The 25,934-nt window shown below is 41.9% G+C and overlaps 1 protein-coding gene across 4 annotated transcripts in view; it reads left to right on the top strand.

The window, feature by feature from the left end:
* PCGF5 (polycomb group ring finger 5) overlaps positions 1 to 25,934 on the top strand; it is a 108,523-nt gene that overhangs the window by 72,625 nt on the left and 9,964 nt on the right. For all 4 annotated transcript variants that reach the window (XM_074959056.1, XM_074959055.1, XM_074959054.1 and 1 more), the window contains 3 exons: positions 8,586 to 8,641; positions 8,755 to 8,814; positions 22,550 to 22,698. In XM_074959056.1, coding sequence (XP_074815157.1) covers positions 8,586 to 8,641; positions 8,755 to 8,814; positions 22,550 to 22,698 — 265 coding nt within the window. The remainder of the gene's footprint in view (positions 1 to 8,585; positions 8,642 to 8,754; positions 8,815 to 22,549; positions 22,699 to 25,934) is intronic.

The raw sequence follows: 25,934 nt of genomic DNA on the forward strand, positions 1-25,934 counted from the left end.
GGCTCAGATATTCCTGGATGTGATATCTAATAGATTTCTTCACCAAATTAGTCACCGAACCAACAAGAGGTGATGCCACTTTAGATTTAGTATTGGTAGCAAGGACCTCATAGAAGAACTGGTTGTAGAAGACAACCTTGATAGAGTGATTATGATCTAATTTAATTTAAGATAAATTAAAGATAGATAAATGAAAATAGGTCTGCAACTAGGATCTTTGATTTCAAAAGGGCAAACTTTAAAAATTTAAGGGAAGTAGTTGGGGAAGAGGACTGGACTGAAAACTCAATGATCTGAATGTAGAAGAGGCTTGGAATTACTTAAACTCAAAGTTGCAGGAACTATCTGAAGCCTGTACCCGAAGCAAGGAGAAAAAATTTGTGGGGAAGGGTTGAAGACCAAACTGGATGAACAAGCATCTTAAGCAAGTTATTAAGAGAAAGCAGAAAGCCTACAAGGAATGGAAGATAGGATGGATCTTGGAGGTCAGAAAGTGTAGGGGGAAAGTGAGAACTACCACAAGCCAAGCAGAGTTGGACCTTGTAAAGGGAATTAAAACCAATAGTAAAAGGTTCTTTAGCCACATAAATTAAAAAAAAAGGCAAGGAAAGGAGTGAGCTAAACACTGAAGATGGGGTGCGGATTAATGATAGTCTAGGCATGGCCCAACACCTAAACCAATGCTTTGCCTCAGTTTTTAATAAGGGTAATGAGATTAGAGGTAGTGGCAGGGCGGCTAATGGAAACGAGGATATGGAAGTAGAAATTACCAAATCCAAGGTAGAAGTCAAACTCAAACAGCTTAATGGGACCTAATCGAGGAGCCCAGATAATCTCCAGCCAAGAATATTAAAGGACCAGACACACAAAATTGCAAGCACAGTAGCAGGGATTTTTAATGACTCTGTAAATTTGGGGATTGTATCCTATGACTAGAGAATTGTTAATATAGTACCTATTTTTAAGAGAGAGGGAAAAAATGATCTAGGATACTATAAGCCTGTTCGTTTGACTTCAATTATATACAAGGTCTTGGAACAGATTTTGAAAGAGAAAGTAGTTGAAGGCATAGAGGTAAACAGTAATTAGGATAAAATGCAACATGGTTTACAAAGGTAGATTGTGCCAGACCAACCTGATCTTTTTCTTTGAGAAGATAACTGATTTTTTAGATAAAGGAAATGCAGCAGCTCTAATCTACCTGGATTTCATACAGTTCCACATGGTTAATATGGAGAAGATGGGGCTTACTGCAAGAATTGAAAGGTGGGTAAGAAACTGCGTAAAGGGGAGACTACAATGGATTATACTGAAAGTTGAACTGTCAGACTGGAGGGAGGTTACTAGTGGGGTTTCTTAGGGATCAGTCTTGGGACCAATTTATTTAACATTTTCATTAATGACACAGAATGACTCAATTTGGCACAGAACGTGGGAGTGTGCAAATAAATTTGCAGATGACACAACGTTGGAAACTATCGGCAATACAGAGGAAGACTGGAATATCAGACAAGAAGAAGTGGATGACGTAGTAATAGAAGTGGAGTAATAGAAACTGAATGAAATTTAATAGTGTAAAGTGAAAAGTCATGCACTTAGGGACTAACAAAAATCATTTTTGCTATCAGCTGGGGACATATCATTTCGAAGTGGCAAAGGAAGAGAGAGACCTGGGTGTTTTGATCTATCACAGGATGACTATGAGCCACCAATGTAATGCGTCCATGAAAAAGGCTAATGCAATCATAGGATGCCTCAGACGAGGTATTTTCAGTCAAGATAGGGAAGTGTTGTTATTACCATTGTACAAGGCACTGGTGAGACCTGATTTGGAATACTACACGCAGTTCTGGTGTCTCATGTTTACGAAAGATGAATTCAAACTGGAACAGGTTCAGAGAATGGCTATTAGGATGATCAGAGAAATGGAGAACCTTCCTTATGAGAGGAGACTTAAGGAGCTTGGCTTGTTTAACCTAGCCAAACGAAGGCTGGGAGGAGATACGATTGCTCTTTATAAATACATCAGAGGGATAAACAGCAGGAAGGGGGAGGAGTTTTTTAAGTTAATGGCCAATGTTGGCACAAGAACAAATGGATGTAAACTGGCCATCAACAAGCTTAGGTTCATAATTAGTGAAGGTTTCTAAGCATCAGAGGACTGATCAGGAATAGCCTTCCAATGGAGGGAAGTGGGGGCAAAAAGCCTAACTGTTTTCAAGACTGAGCTTGATAAGTTTATGGTGGGGATGGTATGACATTCCAGGGTGCCATCCAGACCTGTGAGGGCCTTTCTCATCCTTGCCCTGCACCCTAGGATGTCTCACAATGCTTTGCTCCTGTAGCTCCCACCTGGGCTACTCTCAAACAGCCTGCCAGCCACACATCAGTCACGTTCTGGTGTCCACTTCCAGGTGGCCCGAGCATTCTCACAGTCCTGAATTTCCCCCAAAAACATGTGTTCTGCACTGTCCAGCGCTCTTCTGGACCAGATTCTCATGCCAGGATCTACTCCCAAAGTCCAAAGGCTGTTCCTTTTGTCGTCTAAGGTGAGAGAGAGAGAGAGAGAGAGAGAGAGAGAGATGGATAGGGATAGATATCTTGGGGTGTTTTTGCCCCTCACTTTATAGTTCAGTCCCTAAAGTTCATGGCTACTGTTGGAGTCTTGTGGTGAAAGAGGTTTCAGGCTATTGTTTGCTAAGATACAGATCTGTTCATACAGTAACTCCTTGCTTAACGTTGTAGGTATGTTCTTGAAAAATGCAACTTTAAGCAAAACGATGTTTAGCTAATCCAATTTCTCCATAAGAATTAATGTAAATACAGGGGGTTAGGTTCCAGGGAAATTTTTTTCATCAGAGAAAAAGCTATATATGTATATACACACACAGTATAAGTTTTAAACAAACAATTTAATACTGTACACAGCAATGTGATTGTGAAGCTTGGTTGAGGCGGTGAAGTTAGAGTGTGGAAGAGGGTGGGATATTTCCCAGGGAATGTCTTACTGCTAAATGATGAACTAGCATTCGGCTGAGCCCTCAAGGGTTAACACATTGTTATTGTAGCCTCACACTCTACAAGGCAGCACGAATGGAGGGAGAGGAGACAGCATGGCAGACAGAGAGACATATCCTGTGTGAGAGAGAGAGAGAGATGCGCATTGCCCCTTTAAGTATGCTGACACCACTCTAAGTACATTGCCTTTTTAAGTAGATCAGCAAGTTGAGACAGTAGCTGCGACCAGCAAGCTCCCTCCGTCCAGAGCCCTGTCGTGTCTCCACCCTGCTCTATATGGAGAAGGGGTAAGTGGGGGGCAGGAGCAGGGGGGTGGGGGCCACCCTGAAATTCGTGAAGGTTACTACTGACACACCCACTCTGACACACACACACACACCCCCGCACAGCAAGCAGGAGGCTCCCAGGAGCAGCACATGGCAGCGTGGGGAGGGACAACTAAACTGCCAGCAATTGATAGCCTGCTGGGCAGCTGCCTCACAGGGAACTTAGGGGGGCTGCAGGTCCACCTGGGTTCCAAGCCCCTACCAGCTAGCTCCAATGGGCTGCTCTTCCTGCCAGCAGTGGACAGTGCAGGTGGCTGCCAAACAACATTATAAGGGAGCATTGCAGAACTTTAAACAAGCATGTTCCCTAATTGATCAGCAACATAAGAACGAAACAGCGTTAACCGGGACGACTTTAAGTGAGAAGTTGCTGTGCTTGCTCCTCTTCCTTGCCAAAAAATGGCCACTTGATAGATGATTGCCCCTCTACTTTTATGATATCTGGTTAAAGGTGTCATCTTGTCCTTTGTCTTTGAGAAACTGGTTTACTCAGACTTGTCTGGTAAACACATTTCAGACCTAATTTAGCTGTTTATAACTTTATATATAAATAATCATGATATTATTGACCAGTGAGTTATTAGTTTTCAAATTATACTTTACAATGCATATTTTGTACAAAGATTATTATAGTAGCATGTGGTATGTGAATACCATTATAGATGGTATGATGAGATTGCCTATACTGGCATATGGTCCGTTTGTGACTGCTTGTGGCAAATATCTCCAACTGCTGGACATGGGACACTACATGGGGAGGATTCAGAGTTACTACAATGAAATTCCTTCCCAGGTGTTTGGCTGGTGGGTCTTGCCATCATGCTTGGGGTCTAACTGATCATCATATTTGGGGGCAGGAAGGAATTTTCCCTCCAGGTCAGATTGGCAGATTGCCTTCCTCAGCAGCATGGGGCACGGGTCACTTGCTGGTTTAAACTAGAGTAAATAGTGGATTCTCTGTAACTTGAAGTCTTTAGTCAGTAATACTCAGACCTCCATGTTTCAGGAGTCAAATTAGTGATCAACAATACCCAAAAGGGTCACAGTAGTGTTAATTCATTTTTTTAAAAATTATTTATTTATTTATTTATTTATTTAAATTTATTTTTACACATACACACACAGCAAAATGACTGACCTAGTATTATTATTTTATCAACTACAGTTGGTTAATAACATAGTAAAAGCATCCTGATTGGTTAATAATTAAATCACAGAGTGTTTTAATATCATCTGCCTCAAAGAGCCTCAGGAGACATTCTACAGAACCACTTGCAAGCCTAAGTCTGAGTATCACTGCTTTTAAATCATGATCTGAGGACTTCATTAACTCAACCATAAGTTATGGCTCTGTTACAGAAGTAGGTGGATGGGGTTCTATGGCCTGTAATGTGCAGGAGGTCAGACTAGATGATCACGATGGTCCCTTATGACCTTAAAGTCTATGAGTCTAAATAAACAAACTGCAGTTAGGAGCTTCAGATGATACACACACATAGCTTCAAACAGCTTTGTTTGCTACATTGTCGTTTTGCAAGTTAATAACATCTAATATGCATGATAAGGGGTCAAGGATGGGAAATTTAAGGGCTTTTTGTTTAGAAAATATTAATATTGGTGTTAGTAAAATGTTAATTACTACTTCAGTATTTTTAACACAGAGATTTACCATAATTTCCAGAAAATAACATGCTCTTTTCATTGAATTTTGATGCTGAAAATTAAAGGAGGTGTGTGTATGAGTGCATTTTCTCTTCTACATTATTAATTATTGTGAGGGCAAGTAGAGTGCGCTACAGACATCTCACATAATCCAACAGCAAACACTGCATTTGTGATGTGACCTCTGAGTGACTCTAGAATTGTTTTGTTTCCCTAGTATTATTATATTGTACCTTATTTGTTTGCCTTAGAGTCCTGTTTGTTGTCCAGGTTCTGAACAACGTACTTTACTGTTGGTGAGAGGAGATGAAACAGTGAGGAGAGGAAGGAAGAGAAAACAGGAGAGAAGAGGAAACAGAGAGGGAGAGGAGACCAAAAGGAGAGGTGAAGAGGTAGAAAGAAGAGGATAGACTAAGTGGACAGGAGAGTGGGTGAGATTAAGAGAGGTAAAAGAACATTGTTAGCTTTAGCAATAAAAACATAGATGCATGTTATTTTCTGGAAAAGATTATATCTGTTCTTGGCAGCTGTATTGAAACAATGGGTCATATTTTAGTGATCAGAAAATTGAGAGAGAATTGATATCAAAACCCTGCATTTTTAAGTCTCTAAACGCCCTTGTACATAGTGTCTAACCATAAATACAGTATGTGGTGGGTTTTTTATGAGAGACTGTAGATGAACTGAAGGCTTAAAAACCTATTAGGACAGTTGTCTATTGACCAAATTTAGACCTGGATTAAATGAGTGCAACTCCTGTCAGGTGTAACTGGATCACAAACCAGTGTAAATGAAAAAGTAGCACAGCTAGCATCAATTCGGCACCTGGTAGCCTCAGTTCTCACCTGTGCCAAATTCACGCTCCTTGCAGCTTGGGGAAAGTTGGGAGATGGCTCAAAGCCACCTTTTTGCTTCCTTGATCCTGCGTGGCTGATGGCCAAAAGGATTCCCAGCATAATTTAGAGCAGCCTCTAACTTATGCTTGCAGCAACCAATCAGCATCCTGGGGGATCTGGCAGAGCCCTCTGTGCTCAGACCTGCTCCTAGAATGTCCCACCTCCGTCACTCCCTCTGTGTGAAGAAGTGAAACAAGTTGCATTGAGCCAACTACTCTAGCTTTACTTTAGAGACTAACCAATTTATTTGAGCATAAGCTTTCGTGAGCTACAGCTCACTTCATCGGATGCATACTGTGGAAAATACAGAAGACGTTTTTATATACACAAACCATGAAAAAATGGGTGTTTATCACTACAAAAGGTTTTCTCTCCCCCCACCCCACTCTCCTGCTGGTAATAGCTTATCTAAAGTGATCACTCTCCTTACAATGTGTATGATAATCAAGGTAGGCCATTTCCAGCACAAATCCAGGTTTTCTCCCCACCCCACCCCCCCACAAACCCACTCTCCTGTTGGCAACAGCTTATGTAAAGTGATCACTCTCCTTACAATGTGTATGATAATCAAGGTGGGCCATTTCCAGCACAAATCCAGGTTTTCTCCCCATGCCCCCCCCACACACACACAAACCCACTCTCCTGTTGGTAACCAACAGGAGAGTGGGTTTGTGTGTGGGGGGGTGGGGGAGAAACCCTGGATTTGTGCTGGAAATGGCCCACCTTGATTATCATACACATTGTAAGGAGAGTGATCACTTTAGATAAGCTGTTGCCAACAGGAGAGTGGGTTTGGGGGGAGAGGTGTGGGGAGAAAACCTGGATTTGTACTGGAAATGGCCCACCTTGATTATCATACACATTGTAAGGAGAGTGATCACTTTAGATAAACTATTACCAGCAGGAGAGTGGGGTGGGGGGAGAGAAAACCTTTTGTAGTGATAAACACCCATTTTTTCATGGTTCGTGTATATAAAAACATCTTCTGTATTTTCCACAGTATGCATCCGATGAAATGAGCTGTAGCTCACGAAAGCTTATGTTCAGATAAATTGGTTAGTCTCTACGGTGCCACAAGTAGTCCTTTTCTTTTTGCGAATACAGACTAACACGGCTCTTACTCTGAAAACTACTCTAGCTTTGTGTCACCTGTGGGATTCTCAGCAGGAGGAGTCCAGGGTTGAGTCCCCAGCAAAGCAGCCAGAACAGGGACCAAGGATTTAGCCTAATGAGTGTCAAAATTCAGGATGCAGAAAGTGGGGTGATCAGGAAAAGAAACTTACAGAAGGGTTTAAAAGCAAGCCCACCCCACCACTTTCTTATACCTCTTTGCTAACAGCTTGACAATAAAGTAGAGTGGAATCATCTTTGCTTTATTTTTTACTTTACTTTTTTGTTTTCGATCTTGTCCTTCTGTTCTGTGGTGTGTAAATTACATTCATTTCCCACACCCAATTAATGCAATATTCGTGTAAATTATGCTATTCTAGCACTTACTCCAATCTGCACCTCCCTTTATATCACCATTGAATTTAGTCCTATGGTTTTACTATTCTATAATATATAGTTATATTTTATATGGAGCTGTTAGATTATTTTATCAATAGTCTGAATTGTTGATACCGAAAATACATACATTCTCTTTTAATCTAAAGATTATTTGGATGTCATATTACTATAGAAAACTGTATGTTTTGTTAATATATAAAAAAGCAGTATCATAGAAACTGAGTTCCTATCCAGGCTGGTAGAAGTGATAGCAGACGCATATTCTGTCTTGTTTCATAAAGTTTAAGATGACAACTTCAGTACTAGGTAGTTACCCTCGTCTGTTTACACACACCGAGATAAAAATATATTTGCTACCTTTATCTGTAAGTAGCCTTCCTTTTGTTAGTTTGTGACACAAACTATAACCTTATGAAACATAATGTTTGTGTGTGCTAGCACTCTATATTAACCCAGTGGTTATTTTTCTGTATGGCTACCTGTTTTTAATTATTTTTAAGAGATGGTGTGTCGTTGCTTTGTTTGGTGGTACCTTGATACTGTAGTGATGGACATCTTAAAAATGCTTATGAGCATAATAGTTTATAGCAACATTCTTTAGTCCAGAAAAAAAACACAGTCAACCAGAAATTTACCAGAGAGACATTATGGTCAATGAATTTATTATTTAAAGTTGACTACAATGGCCACCATCTTAAAATGGTTGGGGGGGTGGTTACATTTTATCGTTTTTCTAATTGTCCTTTTCAAATATTAAGTGAACTACTTCACAATGATACACAATAATTTGCATGTGATAGAAGTTGAAAAATACTATGAATGTTTTATATAGTGAGATTGTTTTTCTCCTCTTTCTTCCCCCCTCCCTTTTTCTCTGTATTTTTTTAAATACTGACACCTGAAGTTATGCCTGATTCTGTAACAAATCAGTGCAAGGAATGAGTGAGAGGAGATAAGTGTGAATATATTTTTCTCATGTTTTTCTTTTTTTTTCATTTTGAAATCTATTGGGTTGTGAATGATGTATTACTTACCAGGAGCATTGTTATATAATTCCTGAAATGTTTGTTTAGGAGGCTTTTTAAATTTGTTTTTAATTACTTATAAGGGGTGTCTAAAATCCTGCATAGGCATCTTCTTTCTTTGAAAGAAATTTTTTTTTCTTCCTTGAAAGGTTGGATAACACATTAGAGGAAATTATATTTAAGCTGGTGCCTGGACTTCGAGAACGTAAGTTTGATTAGTTTTGCTACCTTTTTTGTGTTATTGGAAGCAGCATTTCTAGTGATATTTCTATACTGCTGATCTGAAACATCATTTTGCTTTTGTTTGATGTTAACTAGAGGAACTTCAGCGTGAGATCGAATTTTGGAAGAAAAACAAACCTCAAGAAAATGGACAAGGTGATTTTTTTGTTGCTGTTCTAGCTATAAATTTAATAATGTATCTGTTAAGTAATGTAATGGCTCCTCCATAGGCCGCAGTCCCCTGCAAATACTGGTGTTTGTGTATAGGTCCATTGAATTAAGTGGTTGGAACTACACAGGTGCATAAAATTACACCTTTGCATACGTGTTTACAGGATCAGGGCCACGATACCCTGATGTTTGTCTATTCAGCAATTGTAAATTTTAAATCTAACAATTTCATCCTTATTTTTACTTGCATTTCCCAATAATATTCCCATGTTTGAGATTCATACTACTTTCTGCTTTGAATTCTTAATATCTTTTATACTTGATGTTTTCTACTTTGACCCTAGTTATAATCTACCAGTGGTAAAACATAGAACTACGTGAGTCTTTATATACAGTTAATTTCTTTTGTTATCAAATTTGGCCAGCTGTTAAGTGGGAGGTTGTCAAGAATTAGGTTTGACAAGTAACAGAAATATTTTTCCACAAGTGCTAAACAATTGCTTTATATATATTCCAGAATGGACGTCTTTCACTATTTAGTCTTAAAAATCTTTGGGAGTCCTTTATTGAGCTGATAAGTAGTGCAGAAAATCCAGGGGTTTTGTATTCTCTAAACTGGCTTCATGATTTGGATGCCACAGCGTGTTTGACTTTTGGTAAACCATTTAAAGACACACTGTCAATCCAAAGAGAGATTTATTATGCTGTATGAGGATCATCTGTTTCAAAGAGGCATTGTCAAGTACTCTTTTTATAAATTTTTTATATATTTTCTGTTTATAATATTCTCTTTGCAGTTTGAAAAAATAATATTTCCTACCTCACTAGTACTTTGTACATTTACATTTGGCAAACATTACAGGGACAACTTTAATTTTTTCTCTTCCTATTAATACAATTATTTTAATGTTAGCCTATAGTACAATTTAGACAAAACTTTACTAGTCCACTACAAAGTACCAGATATAATTAGAAGTACATATTAAATAAACTTAAGACAAATATATTTATTTATTAATTTTTATTAAAGATAAACAGAACTGTTGATAGTGTTATTTACTCATCATAATGATCCATTAAAAGAAGGGTGTCCTTTACAAGATAAAGGAATATAACAGAGTCAAGGAAATACATTGTAAATTACCAGTTACTGTAAATGTATACAGTTATAAGGATTGTACGATTGATATATTTTTAACCAGTTCGTCCTTCTAGATCTTCCTCAAATAGTTCAGTTGTTAATCTAAGGACTTCTTTGCTTTGTAAATCAAAGTGTAGAATATAAACGGGTTATGTAGGCTGGCTACTTCCATCTCACCACGATGAAGTCTTCTTGGTTGTCATCTAGGCTGAAAGGTTGCCTGCCTTTGCTCCTACTGTGCGGTTGTTGTGACATTTTGGGGATCACCCAGGTGATTCTGTCACCACTTGTCTTGTAATTTTGGGTGCTTTACTGCTATGTAATAAGAGCTCAGAGTTTTGACACCAGTAGCCAGCCTACAAGCATAAAGGTCTCAACCCTGGCTTCCACCTGCCTAGTTACTCGTTGCAGGGCTGATCCCACTAGCCCTTCTAGTCTCGAGTCTCTCCCAAATCTGTCTGCCCAAGTTCTTAACTACCAGACACTTGGACTTTTCTCCTGCGGTTTGTCACCCGTGAAGGAGTGAAACCTGCCCCCAGTCATGAGTTCACTTGGGCACACACACTCCATACAGTTTGCACAACAAACTCTTGCTTGCAGTAAAAATAAACCAAAGTTTTTGTTTGATAGAAAAATCATAAATTCAAAGATAAAATAGGGAGGAAAAACAAACGCACGTTACACAGAAAATATATATAAAGATGGAGTCTCGGTCTTTACACTTCTATGTTAGTTAAATTCCCTTTTCTCATACAAGTTATCTATTGCCTCTGAACAGTTTCCAGCATATACCCTCTGTTCTACAGGGGATCCCATGTTTCCTAGATAGCACCCAGCTTAGATGCTGGCCCTCAGTTTTTGGATAGCCTTCACTTCAAACCCTCTTCTCTTTTAACAGGGTGTGCCTTTTTTTTTTTTTCCCCCTTTCTGTCAGGCTCTGGTAATTCATGGTTACACAGAGCAGGGGAAACTCCTTCCTTCCTTAGTTTTCTTTTCAGTTTAAATGTCTTTCCATTAACTTTAATGATCCACCATTGTATCTTCCTGGCTGGACAATGGGTGGGTATTTGAAGTTGGTTTCATGTAAACAACTAACCTGGAAGGTGCCCTTCTCTGCCTGATTACTTCACCCTCTGTTCTGAGGTGATGCTGTAGTTGCACCACAGTTATTACAATTTCCTATACACACACACACATACACATTCATAACCATAACCTGTATACGTATCACCTAATGACCATCAAGGTCAGAACATTACAAGCTTTCATAAAAGACCTTACTTGGCATATATTTATACACAATAACATTGTATACAACCAGTTGATTCAGTTGCTTATTCTCTTGGGTTCAGACATACCTGTTCTCCCTGGGCTGTCTGCACCCTGATTGTCACAGTTGTTACCTTCTTTTTCTTCTCAGGTGTCTGTGGCAGCTTGCTTGTAGAGATCGATAGGATGACTGTAGGAGTGCTTGAGCAGGGTTGCAGAGAGTGTGAGTGAAGGGTGATCACTTAAGAGTTTTATACTCTTCTTTCTATTTTAATGGAATTATAGGAAAATACACCTCTTTCAGGTCTGTTTAGATTCAAGGTTGGCTGCCGTTATACTTTCATGGGCTCCATGCCTGGTTTTGGTCACACCTTCAGCTCCTGAGCACGCAATCTGTTTAATGAATTTGCCGCATACTTCTAATTGCCTTTGTTCTCTTATCCTCAGATAATCTTTTAAAATTAGTTTTATCTTTTTTTTGTTGTTATTAGTATTATTATTATTATTATTCAGTCCATTTCCTGAGGGCAGATCTACACGTAAAAGGTGGCAACGGCACAGCTGAACTAGAGTAATGTTTAAGTGAAGACACGCCTATGCCTATGGGAGAGCTCCTCCCGTTGGCGTAGTTACTCCACAAGAGGCGCTAGCTGTGTTGACGGGCGAACCTCTCACACTGACATAGCGCTTTCTATACAAGGGGTTTGGTCAGTATAACTACTGGTGTGAACAATCCACACCTCTGAGTGATGTAGTTATACCAAACTAAGTCTGTAGGGTAGACCTGGCCTCAGAGATCTCTTCAGTTTCATTAGGGTTCAGAAGGAAATGAAATTCTGTTTGTAAAAACTCCAGAAACTCTTAATATAAACATTTTCAGTTTTACAATCTTTTTTAAAATTAAATAACTTTTAAAGAGGGTCTCTAGCTTAAATGGTCATTGCAGAATTTATTGATTCATCATAATTTTTGGAGAGATGATTCTTCCTGACTTGGGGGAGGGGATTGCTTACATATTAAATAATTAATAAAGCTCCCATCAATATATATATTCTCTACTTAAAAGGCTTCTTAGATTAGAAATCAGTTTAGCAAGGTTATTAAATTTCAGGTTGATACATAAAGCATTTTACCATAGCCATGATATTAGCAAACCATATTAAATGTTTTTCATTCACTTAGAATGCTTGCAGATATGCCATTTCAATATTTAAGAAATAAACAAAAATTTTCTGTAAGGCATTTTTCCTAGAATTTCCAGAATGAAGATTTTAGAGTGATTGTGAAAGAAACCCATTTCAATAAGGATATTTCCAGCGTTCTTTTGTTTGGGTTTACTACAGTGTTTTTTCTTGGAAAGGGGAGCTTGCAGAGGCCCACTATACTCCTGGGTTTTATGTCTTTGATAAGGATCTTCAGTGTTCCTCTTCGAGTGGTGTCCCTGTGGGTGCTCCATTCTAGGTGTTGGTGCGTCACTGCGCCGGAGATTGGAGATTTCTCGCAGCAGTACGCGGTCGGGGGAAGGGCACCCACAGGAGTCGTCTCGTGCAACCGTTAGAACCTCCTGTAGTGTGCACTCCCCCGACCGTCCTCGGCTGCAGACAGATTTCCACGGCAGTGCTCTCTTTGATACTTTCTATTAAAAAAAAAAAAAAAGTTACAAGTTACATAGGAACTTCTTTTTAGTCTATACTTAGTTACATTGTTTAGTTGGTCTTAGTCAATACATAATTATATCGTTTCATTAATTTCTCTTAGATGTTTTTCTTTTAAAAAAAAAAAAAAAAAAAGGAAAAGAGAAGAACGAAAAAGACTTTTTCTCTCCTTAACTCCCCGTTTGGGAATAGTTTCTGTTTACCATTACAATTAACCCTTATCTCTCGAGAGGTGGGAGTGGCTTAACTGCAATCATGCCAGGCTCAACAGGATTTAAAAAGTGTGACTCCTGCCGTGAACTGATGCTGGTCTCTGATGGCCACACATCCTGTCTGGGATATGTCTGGGAGAAACTCATATCTCCCAGAAATGCATTACATTGCACCAACTTAACAACAAGGGCAAGACGTGACAGGGATCTCCGCTTGAAAGTGCTTCTCCTGGAGAAATCCCCCAACCTCCGCAAGAGACGTCCTCCGGGGAGTCTCATAAATCGAGATCCCTGAGCTATGATAAGGCTCTGACTTGCAAACTGTCAGGAAGCGAGCCTTGACCTCTCCAGCAAGGGTCTCTCAGAAAAAGAGAGCTTCCCCAGTGAGGTCTTTACCCTCAGTGCTCCACTCATCCAGAGTGAGCACTTACGAGGCACTGAGCTCCTCCAGCACCATCCCTCAGTGGACCCCTGCCCAGCCTCAATGCGCGGCACAGGAGTTGAGACGTCAAGTCTCCTCCACAGCCCCAAGTACCCCGGTGCAGAGCACGGCACAGGCAGCGGCACCGCGATCAATGCTGCCACCACCGGCACTGACCCAAGACTTGCTGCCGCCTAACAAGCCGAACCCAGTACGTGTCGGTGCTCCAACGGTCGATCGCAACCCCAAGGCGGGACCAGCACAACTCCTGCATCCTGCTGACATAGCAGTTTCTTCAGCACCACAGTCACCACTGCTCGGCACCGAACACTCCCCGAGCTACATAGTGCGGTACTATCCTTCATCTCCTGCACCACTCTCCATGCATAGTGGCAAGGAAGGAGATGTGCAGGACAATGGCGTCTCCTCTCAACGTTCATCCCCATCACAGATGAGACCTACGTGGAATGCTGTGAAGCCTAAGCCTCATCCCTCCAAGCATTCACAGCACTGACCTTACCCATTGCCACCTTAGCCCATGCAGTGGCCACAATGGGGTCCTTGGCCCACATACCAGAACCCCTATTCTGGTCCCCCTTCCCCAGCAACAAGAGGTTCCAGGGTACACCCATCATTACCACACAGAGAAACCTGACCCCCCTGAGACAGAGATAGAAGAGGAAGAGATACTATCTCAGGCAGACCTGGATGATTCACCACGTGCCCCACACTCGTCTTCTGCACCAGATGAAGCAGTGACGCCGTCTACCCCTACGACACCAGATGACCTGAAACGGTTCTAAGAACTCTTCAAAAGAGTAGCAGACAGCCAAGAAATTGCCTTACATGAGGTGCAGGAGAAACAACATAAGTTGTTAAAAATCTTACAACCGGCATCATCGACCAGGATTGCCCTCCCCATGGATGAGGCTATAATGGAGTCTGCAGAGGTAATATGGCAAACACCGGCATCAGCACCACCCACCAACAAAAGGGCTGACAGAAAATACTTCGTTCCAGCCAAAGGCGTGGAATTTTTGTTTTCACACCCTCAAGCCTGTTCTCTGGTAGTAGAGGCTGCTAATCAGCGCAGTAAACAGCCTCATTTCCGCTCCTCACTGCAAGATAAAGAACACAAGAGACTGGACCTCTTTGGGCGAAAAGTTTACTTGTCAGCCACCCTTCTGCGTAGAGTTGCCAACTATTCTGCTCTACTAGCAAATTACGACTACTCTAACTACAGTAAAATACAAGAGCTTGTGGAGGATAAAGCATAAACATAGCATAAACGTCCTCAACTCAACACCATTATCGATGAGGGTCAGTTAATAGCCTGCACAGCGCTGCAAGCCTCAATGGATGTAGCAGACACAGCTGCCCGAACAACCGCAACAGCTGTCGTAATGAGAAGAACATCATGGTTGCAGGCTTCGGGAATTCCAAAAGAACTACAGCTAAAAGTGGAGGACCTCCCCTTCGATAGGGATAAACTATTCTCGTCTCAAACAGACAACATCCTCCATACCATGAAGGTCTCCCGAGCAATGCTGCATACACTAGACATACACCCACCGCCAGACAAGCGCCCTTGCTTTACCCCATACCAGAGGTCACGAGACGCCTCGTTTAATCGTCAACAACCAAGATACTTCACTCAGAACAGACCCAAACAACGGGCTCAGAGACGACGAGCTCCACAGAACCAGGCCTCGTCCACCCGTCCATTTACATCTAAGCCACAATTTTGAAGTCATGGTCGAGAGTATGCACGACCTCTCCACACCTCTAGCGCCAATAGATACCCCATCCCACAATTTTGATCACTGCCTATGCCCATCTTACCATGCCTGGGCTGCGATAATGACAGATCAATGGGTTTTGGAGATCATGCAGTCTGGCTACACCATTCCTTTCACAGCTATTCCCCCCTACAGTCCCCCCTTCCCCGTCCCTCTTCAGGGACCCCTCTGACGAGCACCTTCTGCAGCAGGAAGTAGAGCACCTCCTACTGCTGGGTGCTGTAAAACCAGTACCACATCAATACCGAGGGAGGGGGTTTTTATTCCAAATATTTCCTGACAGAGAAGAAAGGAGGGGGATGGAGACCAATCTTAGATCTCTGAAAACTCAACAGGTTCGTATGCAACCGCAGGTTCAAAATGGTCACTCTGGCCACAATAATCCCAGCGCTAGATGGGGGGACTGGTTTGCAGCCCTTGACCTCCAAGATGCATACTTCTATATTTGCCCACAGACGGTTCCTGAGGTTCACAGTAGGACCCATCACTACCAATACAGGGTCCTTCCCTTCGGACTGTCCCCTGCTCCCCGCGTGTTCTCAAAAACGCTCATGGTAGTAGCAGCACATTTACGATGCAAAGGAGTCATCATCTTCCCCTATTTGGACGATTGTCTTCTCAAGGGTACCAACCGACAAGAAACAGCAGGCATGCTGAAGACCACAATAGACCTGTTTCACCACCTAGGTCTACAGATAAATGAAAAGAAATCCACCCTGGAACCAGCCGAGCAATTGGAGTTTATTGGAGCCGACGTAGACTCCATACAAGCCAAGGCAATATTGCCAAACCATAGATTCACTACACTGACCACTCTTATTTCCACGGTGACCATCAGCCCACAAACTTCAGTGAGGACATGCCTTCAGATTCTGGGATGTATGGCAGCTACGACTTTCGTAGTAAAGTATGCCAGACTCCATATGCGCTCTCTGCAGCACTGGTTGAGCATGGTCTATGCACCCAGCAAACACTCAACAGACGTGTGACACTACCACACAGGGTTATCCTCTCCCTACAATGATGGACAAAGCCAGGGAATGTATGCTCTGGGATTCCCTTTCAACAAGACTACCCATCAGTGACTATTACAACAGATTCCTCCCTGATAGGTAGGGGCGCTCACTTGGGTCACCACAATGTACAAGGCAAGTGGTCTGCAACAGAAACCCGACTACATATCAATCTCCTGGAACTCCGCGCAGTACGCAATGCATGCCGACGCTTCCTCCCTCTCATATGAGAAACCTCAATCTCTATTCTCACCGACAATGTAGCGTGCGTGTTTTACATCAATCGCTAAGGAGGAGCCAGGTCTCACTCGCTGTGCATAGAAGCCATGAATTTATGGAACTTCTGCATCCGCAACAATATAAACATCACAGCATCATACCTACCAGGGTGCCAAAACACTACAGCCAACAACCTCAGCAGGCACTTCTCACAGGAACACTAGTGGGAAATCCACAACAGTGTTCTCAACGCAATATTCCAAAAATGGGGTCACTCAGTAATTGACCTTTTCACCTCAGTGACAGATCACAAATGTCCACTATTTTGCTCAAGGGCAGGCCTGGCACCTGGATCGTTAGGGGATGCCTTCCTCATCCCATGGAATGCATCACTCATGTACGCCTTCCCACTGATACCACTGATCCCACGGGTCATCCAGAAGATGCGACTCGATAAAGCATACATCATTCTCATTGTCCCCACACGGCCCAGACAGACTTGGTTTGCGTACCTCTCATGTCTAGCAGTCTATGCCCCACAACCACTGCCTTTCCGGATGAACCTCCTTCCTGTCCCAGAACAAGGGCCTGACGCTCCATCCAGACCCAGCGAAACTTCATCTCAAAGCATGGCTCCTCTGTTTGGAGAAAGTAAAACAGGTATTACTAAATAGCTGTCCCCTCACCACTAGAAATACTTACCGCCATAAGTGGAGAAGATTCTCCCTTTGGTGTCAGCAAAAACAGCTGGATGCGACCAAGGCGCCTCTCTCTATGATTCTAGACTACCTACTAGAACTTAAGGAAACGGGGTTAGCCATAAGCTCTATTAAAGTATACCTCGCTGCCATTATGGCCCTACACGAACAGATAGAAGGGGCTCCAATCTTCGCTCACCCGATTACATGGCGCTTTCTAGCAGGTATACAGAACATGTACCCAGAGGTACTCCAACCTGCACCACCATGGGATCTCAGTCTTTTGTATTCAAATGTCTCACAAGACCACCCTTCAAAGCTCTAGCAACCTGCTTGCTCCTTCATATGTCAATGAAGCCTGCATTCCTAGTGGCAATCATGTCTGCCAGATGTGTCAGTGAAATAGGAGCATTTATGGCTGAACCACCGTACACTGTATTTACCAAAGACAAAATTGTTATGTCCTCACCCAAAATTCTTGCCCAAAGTGGCTACAAATTTTCATATAAACCAAACCATAACTTTACCTGCCTTCTATCCCAAGCCACATAACAACTCTCGAGAAGCAACATTGCACATGCTAGATGTCAGACGGGCTGTAGCCTTCTACTTGGACAGAACTAAACCTTTCCGCAAGTCACCAAGACTATTCGTCTCTATAGCAGAGCGCTCTAAGGGCTCTACAGTATTGACTCGGAGACTCTCCAAATTGGTCTCTACCTGTATTCAAACTTGCTACCACCTCCATCACACCCGTGCCCACATACCCATGGGCATCAGATCCCACTCAACGCAAGCCATGGTGACATCGACTGCATTCTTGAACAATGTCCCCTTAATAGATATTTGTAGAGCTGCAACCAGGGTATCGGAGCACATTTTTGCAAAGCATTACGCTATCACCTCAGGCCTTGTCTCAGACTCTATCGTTGGCCTTATAGTGCTCTCATCACACACTTATACATAACTCCGAACCCCTACCATCCTTCGTGGGGTACTGCTCTACAAGCACCTAGAGTGGAGCACCCACAGGGACACCACTCGAAGAAGAAGTTACTCACCTTGTGCAGTAACGATGGTTCTTCGAGATGTGTGTCCCTGTGGGTGCGCCACTACCCACCCTTCTCCGCTCTACTTCAGAATTCACGCAGCCGAGCTCTGTGGTAGAGAAGGAACGGAGGGACTGTCGGGGGAGCGTGTGCTACAGGAGGTGCCAACGGCTGCACGAGACGACTCCTGTGCGTGCCCTTCCCCCGACCAAATACTGCTGCGAGAAATCTCCGGCGCAGGGACACACCGACACCTAGAGTGGAGCACCCACAGGGACACACATCTCGAAGAACCATCGTTACTGTACAAAGGTGAGTAACTTCTTCTTACTTCTTTTTGAAGTCCTTTTGACCAAATTGTGTTTAACAGTTGCGATTTTTACAATTAAAACTCCAGTTAAATATTCTATACAAAGTATGAATCACAACAACCAAGTTTACATCCATTTTCCAAAACATAGCATAAAAGGAATTGGCATAGAAGGTTAAAGCAAGATAAAGTTAAAAATGCAGCATTTCCAAGTTTTTGTAAACACTCTTAGGCTTCCTAAGTATCTCCCTTGATACTTGGGGACTTGTCCCTGAGGTGACAGGAGGCAGAAGCCTCCTGGAATTCCTTTGATTAGCTAGAAAACCTCCTAACATAAATAACTAAAAACATGTTTGTCATACTCACCAAGTACCCTGGCTATAATCTGCTTGTAACTATATGTTACTATTCAGTAAAGGCACAAGCAAGTTTGTTATGACCTAATGTTTTAAGAATAAGTTATAATAATTTTATTAATATCAGTAGTGAGGTCTGTTCACCGCAAGTCTCAAACTACCAAAATATGCTGCCACAGATATAAGGTCTTTCTGTTAGAGCAAAGGTGACCTTGGGCTGAGGGGGTCTGGATCTGCAAGACACTTCTAAGTCCAGATTACAGGTTGGATAGATATGTTTACATAACAGAAGCATTTGGAATAAGTTAGACACCCAGAAAGTACTTAGAAATCTGCTCTGAAAAGAAATTAAGTGTATGGATTTCTTATTGAATAATTTCACTAGTGTTTCCTTGTGGTACCGGCAGCCGCTTAATACTGTAATGTGTGAAGGACTTTTCTGCCATGTGTGGTTTGGTTCTTTTGACTTGAAGAAATTTCTTGGATACTGATTCAGTATTATAAGTCTAAAAAAGATTTTTTTTTTTCAATCGCATCAAGTCATGCTTTAAGAGGTTGCTTATACCAGATGCCTGGACAGTTGCCTAGACAAGATCATAGTTGAAATAGCTGCAAGGACTTTTCTGGGAAATAGCATAGAGCTCTTAAGGCCTGGGAGGGGAGTTTGAATTCCTGTCCGGGCGTCCTGAAAGATATTTCTCTTGCACATGTTCCTGAATTGTTTATCTGATTGAAAGTTAGCTAATTCCCTAGCGTCTGGTATTGGAAAAGCCTTAACAGGAAACCCAGATCCTTAATTGAAGCTTCCTCTATTATTCAACAGTAACTACTGAAAATTAAAGTTATGCAAGGTTTTGTATTTGCTGCAGAAGCCGTGAAGCACAGATAATTCTCCACAGACAAATGCTTGTCATATGTACTTTGCCTGTTCGAGGGAAGGGGTTTAATTCCTGGAATTTCACAGAACTTTCCTTGGTAGTTTGATACAGTATATCCTGTTTATAGATGGCAAAAAGCAGCTGCAGGGACAAATAAAAATGTGGTTTGTTCAACTAGAAAACGTGCCAGTGATTAGTGATGTCTTGTTTCTGGCTTGTCTAAGATATTTTTCTTTCCAAAAATTTGGAGTAACAAAAGTGGACAAGGTGAATAAGGTACTATGTCTGAAAATGTGTGCATTTATTCATTAATTACTTTAGGCATGAGAGATTGTTTTCCATACAGTTTTGACTCTGGTTTCACATTTTAACTGTTTTTATTCATGTATGAGTAGTTTGAGGTGGAAATAGAAAAACATAATAGAACCTGATTTAACAGAGTATCAGAATCGGCAAAAAGTAATCCATTCAAGTCACTTGTTTATCTCATAAACCAGTTTTTGCATGCATGTGAATTGGAGCTGATAGATAAGAATGTTTAAACTGTTCTTTTGTCCTAGTTTCATTCTTATTTCTCAATTTTTATCAGCTACTCATTTTTCTGTAACTCATGTCAGCACTTTTAGTCTTGATATGTTGAATTAGTGTTTTGTGCCTGCAGTGAACAGCATTTATTTAGTAACCCCCTAAATAAAATAGAAAGACTCTGAGATTGCCCCTATTGCAGAGGTGGGCAAACTACGGCCGACGGGCCACATCCGGCCCGCGGGACCCTCCTGCCCGGCCCCTGAGCTCCTGGCCCAGGAGGCTAGCCCCCGGCCCCTCCCTTCCTGTTCCCCCTCCCCCGCAGCCTCAGCACATTGTGCCACATTCTGGGCAGCCGGGCAGCGCAGTTGCAGAGCTGCGGCCTGACCTGGTGCTCTGGGCGGCGCGGCTGTAGCACTGCCAGCCACCGGTGCTCCAGGCAGCGCGGTAAGGGGGCGGGGGGGAGGTTGGATAGAGGGCAGGGGAGTTCTGGGGTGCGAATCGGGGTTGGGGGGGTCAGAGGGCAGGGAACGGGGGGGTTGGATGGGGCGGGGTCCCGGGGGGCAGTCAGGAATGAGGAGGGGGTTGGATGGGGCGGCAGGGGGCAGTCAGAAGTGGCGGTCCGGGGGTAGTCAGGAGACAGGGAGCAGGCGGAAGTGGATGGGGCAGGAGTCCTGGGGGGGCTGTCAGGAGACAGGAAACAGTGGGGGTTGGGTAGGGCAGGAGTCCTGGGGGAGCCGTCAGGGGTAAGAATCAGGGGGGTCGGATAGGAGGCAGGGGCCGGACCACACCTGGCTGTTTGGGGAGACACAGCCTCCCCTAACCGGCCCTCCATACAATTTTGGAAACCCAGTGTGGCCCTCAGGCCAAAAAGTTTGCCCGCCCCTGCACTATTAGGTGTATATAATAGGTGTGCTTTATGTTGTCTTCCAAACTTGTTAAAAGCTAAGCCAGTTAGAAACACACCATTTTAATTTGCTGTATGATTAGTGTTGTTTGTATTACAAAAACACCCAGAGGTGCCTGTTAGGATTGGGACTCTGTCAGGGGCACCAGAATGGAGGGGTCAGGGGGCCACGGCCCCCGCACTTTTAAAAGTGGGAGGGCTATGCACTTTTTACCAGCCATGAGGGCGAATGAGGGGTGAGGAAGGGGCGGAGAAGAGTGAGCGGGGACGGGGCCTTGGGGGGGAGGGGCAGTATGAGGGCAGGGGCTTGAGGAGAAGGAGCAGTGCAGAGGCAGGGCCTAGGGTCTGGCAGCAAGGGCAGGTCACCAGTGGGGCTCCCCCACTCCCCCCCACTTTTAGGAAGCTTCCGCTGATACTGGGCTCTATTGTGCTAGACACTGTAACATACATGGTAGGAGACACTCCATGGCCTGAAAAGTTTACAGTGTAAATTAAGATGCAACAAGTGGGTGTAACAAATAAATGGAGGGAATGGGTGAAGGAGGATAAAAGGTAACTGATAAGAACACATAGTTACAGAGGCTATGTCTTCACTGCGAAAAAAGGAGGGGGGGTTTACAGCAGTATATTTAACATATTAGTTGTAAAATCTTAGTGGAGACATGGCACCTGTAGATATTACTGCAAAGTCAATACTGTACCTCCACCTGTGGCTGATCTTGCCTAGTATACTTCATGGTAAAAATACAGTGCTTTGTCGCCTCTAGGATTTTACTGCAGGATAGCTAATGCATGTTAGTTATCCCACAGCTAATGCATGTTAGTTTTGCATAGTTAAATGGGGTTGACTTATTCTGAGATGTGAGCTTTATTAATTACAGGAAGTAAACACACAAAAATAGACTACCATAATCACTACTCACCACCTGCCTAACCACTATCTGTAAAGTAGAAATCCTTTATGTGCATGTAAAATTGCAATTTCAGTAGTAAACTTCAATTTTCAAGGACTGTAAATTGAGCTGTTTTTAAAGAATGCATTGAATGAAATTCAGTCCAACAGCATATTTTTAAAGAACATGCCAGATTTAAAATAATTGAACCAAAGCATTTTAATGCATTTGGGAGAATTTAGCTTTAAATATATCTTTGATTTCATATCTATATCTCTGTGTGTATGCATGAGTGTACTAATTCATTCCCAGACATTGCAAACCATTCCTTTTAATTGTATGGTACCTGAATAATCTGATCTTTATATTTTACAGATGAAAGTCCAAAAGCTGACAAGCCCAAAGTAGATGAAGAGGATGATGAAAATCAAGACGATAAAGATTATCATCGGAGTGACCCACAGATTGCTATTTGCCTTGATTGTTTACGGAACAATGGGCAGTCAGGGGATAACATAGTAAAAGTGAGTTGTTGGAAAGAATCTGTGCTGCTTATTATTTCCTGACAATTTAAGATAAACTTCTGTGGGAGAGAGTTTTGCAGTGTTCATGACCTATAACCATCTCCATTGTCGCCATAACAAAATCCTCTCTTGATTGGAGCATTATAAAGAATCTTGCAATTTTCACAATTCGCTGCCTATAAAATTACTCATTTGTGATTAACCTTTTCAATAATCTATAGGACTAGCACATGTTGTGGTAAAACAGGATGAGAATTGGAATACCAAATAGAAATGTACACCGTGGTATTACAATATTTTAAATCTTCTTCTGTTGTGGTTTGTCCACTTAACATGAACAGGCTCAAGTATCTTCCCATCACTTTCACAAAAAAGGTATTTAGTATTTTTAACCCAAGGATTGCTTGAGTACTGAGGAACTGAGAGCCAAATCTTCTGAGCTATAAATCTGGTGTTGACACTAACTTGTTCTGTGACCTTGGGGCAAGTCACTTTCCCTATTTGAAAAATGGAGATGATGAGGCTTGCTTACCAGTCTTCCAGCACTTAGGGGTATTTTCTTTCTCTCATGTCTGAGCTCTTTCTAGGGGAAGTAAGCTATGTAGGAATCCTTGCCGATTTTACTGTCAAATTGTCAAACTGCTGCAGAGAGAAAATCATAAAATGGTAGATACAAAGTACTCATCTAGTCAAATACTACAGAATGTTTTACTGTGTAGGTGTGTATTTTAAACAATCATGCTCAATATTTGAAACTCTTACTCAGTAGAAAAGTCTTTGTTCTGACCCAGGATCAGCAAAACTGTGTGTGTGTCCGTGTCCCTCCCTCAGCTTGATAACTCACATGTTGCAAGAAATGTCTCTTTCTCCCAAGATAGGTCTCTGTGTTTTGCAGGTTGGATGAAAAGTGTTAACCACATAAGCACTAGGGTCTGCAATAACAGATCACATCTCAACATTGGGGCCTTAGAGAGTTTTCACTGGATTACTTGAAAAAGGTTTTAGTCTTTTATAAGCCAAAGAGGTTTCAAGAAGTGTTCCATCTGTTCAGCTATCATGTGACTGTGTCCCTTTCCTGTTAGCCTATGTCCCTTTTATATTTTCTTCATTTCTGTATTTTTTTAAAAACTGTACAAAATACTGATACATTGGAAGAACTTGCTTTGTCAGTGTTGTTGATTCCCTTAAAAGAAAGTTAAAAGCAATGCAGTAGAGGACCAGCAGGGGGCTGGACAAAAATGGCTTCCTGAAGCCTGAGATGTAAGGGGTTAGCAAAGTAAACTGCCTCCATCAACTTTCTGAACCTACTAATTTCTCCCGTAAAGCAGAGCACAGGGTTTCAGAAGATGGAGTCTCCAAGGGAAAAAAAAATCAGAACACCTACTCCAGAGGTAGAAATCAAGGATAAAATGCTGGAAAAATCCTGGCAGATGGTGAAACCCAAGAAAAGGAGACTAGGAAAAGAAAAGACAAACCTCTTGATAACGTACTGTCAGTGGCAGAAGTGAACCTAAACAGGAGTACTCAGATATCTGAGGAATCAGCTAAAGATTATACAGAAGGGACTTCCTGAAGTCATCAGGAATGAACAATTGTGGAGTAACTGTATTAATGTTAGAAGGGAAATAGTATGGTGTTTGCTTTAAGTGAGATGAGCATAATATTGTGATAGCTGCATTTTAGAAAATAAAGGACAATAGGGAATGGGTAGGGGTATCCTAGGTATGGAGGAGATTGACAATAGAGAGGTAATGGGGAGGAGCCCTTAGGATCAAATGTAATTCAAGTTAGCAGGTGATAATCAATCCCTGAGGGTGAGGGTCAAGGTCCCATAGGTGGAGAATGTACCATCTTTGAATTACAAGAGAAGCAGTCCAAGTATTCATGGGGAGAGTACAGAGGTTTAGCGTTCAGCAAAACGCTTGTTTGGGGAGTGATTTATATGCTATGGTGGTATTTTGGTTTTGGATTGAAACTATGGGAAAGGCAGGAATGGGGAGGCAGAGGGGAAGTGTTATAGGAAATAGCTAGGGAAGTTTAGAAACAGAAATCAAGCCATATTCAGGCAAATTATCACGAATGTAACACAATTAGAAACTAGAGACATCGGACACACAAGGATTCATGCCATCAAACAGCTGAAAAAATCACAATAATTTCAAGTTTTTCAGTAAGCTTAAATAGTTATTCTCAATGGCTCTTCCTTTTAAATAACATCTTTGAATGTCAAAGGGCTAAATAATTGCATTATTTAGCCCTTTGACATTCAAAGGGAAAAAGTTCTGGCCAAATTTAAAAAACATGCTTTTAGATTATTGTACTTCAAGAAACTCATTCTCAGGAAGGGCAACTTATGGGCATGAAAGGTAATTGGTTTAGGCAGATCCTTAGTTTGGCTCAAGCAAAAAATAGGTGTGCATGTATTTGCTGAACATGTATGTTTTAACATTAAAGACCAGTTTAGCTTGTTGAAGGGCACCATGGCTGGGTTATTAATAAGAGTTGGCTCAGTGCCTCCCAGTCAAAAGCAAATCTTTTTTTTTAAGATTTTTAAAATTCTGAAGGACTTTAGGATGGAGAAATTATACCTGGAGGAGACTTCTGTTTCACACTGATTCTTTAGGGGGACAGATCTGACAAAAAAATCAAGAGGGGTGGGAAAACAGGTGTAGCATTGATTTCTCTGTGCTAATAACTCAATCTCAGATTGTAGGAGAGAACTGCACCCGTGGGAAAGAGACTATACATTTTATTCACACCCACACTAGGCTAGATGTATTGTTTCTGTCTAAATCCTTAATGACGCAGAAAGGACCTGCACAAATTGGCACCATTACAGGGTCAGATCATGCACCACTGAAAGTAGTATTTGATAGGTGGGATAGGTCCTAAAGATGACTTTTTTGGGGAAAATGAACTGCTTGCTTCTCCACGACAAAGATCGGGTTTCAGCAGTTAAAGAGGATATTGTTAAATACTTTCAGATTAATGATATAGACAGTATAAAAAGAGGTCATATTTGGGAGATAGGTAAAACTGTATTTAGGGGTCATTTGGATAAGCAGAACTCTCAATTGGAGAAAGAAAGAGCTCAAGAAAAAAACAGAACTAGAATGGGAGATTAAAAGATTACAAGAAAGTCATACAAATAGGTTCAAAAGAAGAACATCAATGATTAACTAATATAAGGGGAAACTGAATATGTTGATGACAGATGCCACTGAAAAATCGTGTAG

The sequence above is a fragment of the Natator depressus genome, chromosome 7, assembly GCF_965152275.1.
Source record: "Natator depressus isolate rNatDep1 chromosome 7, rNatDep2.hap1, whole genome shotgun sequence".
Lineage (NCBI taxonomy): Eukaryota > Metazoa > Chordata > Testudines > Cheloniidae > Natator > Natator depressus.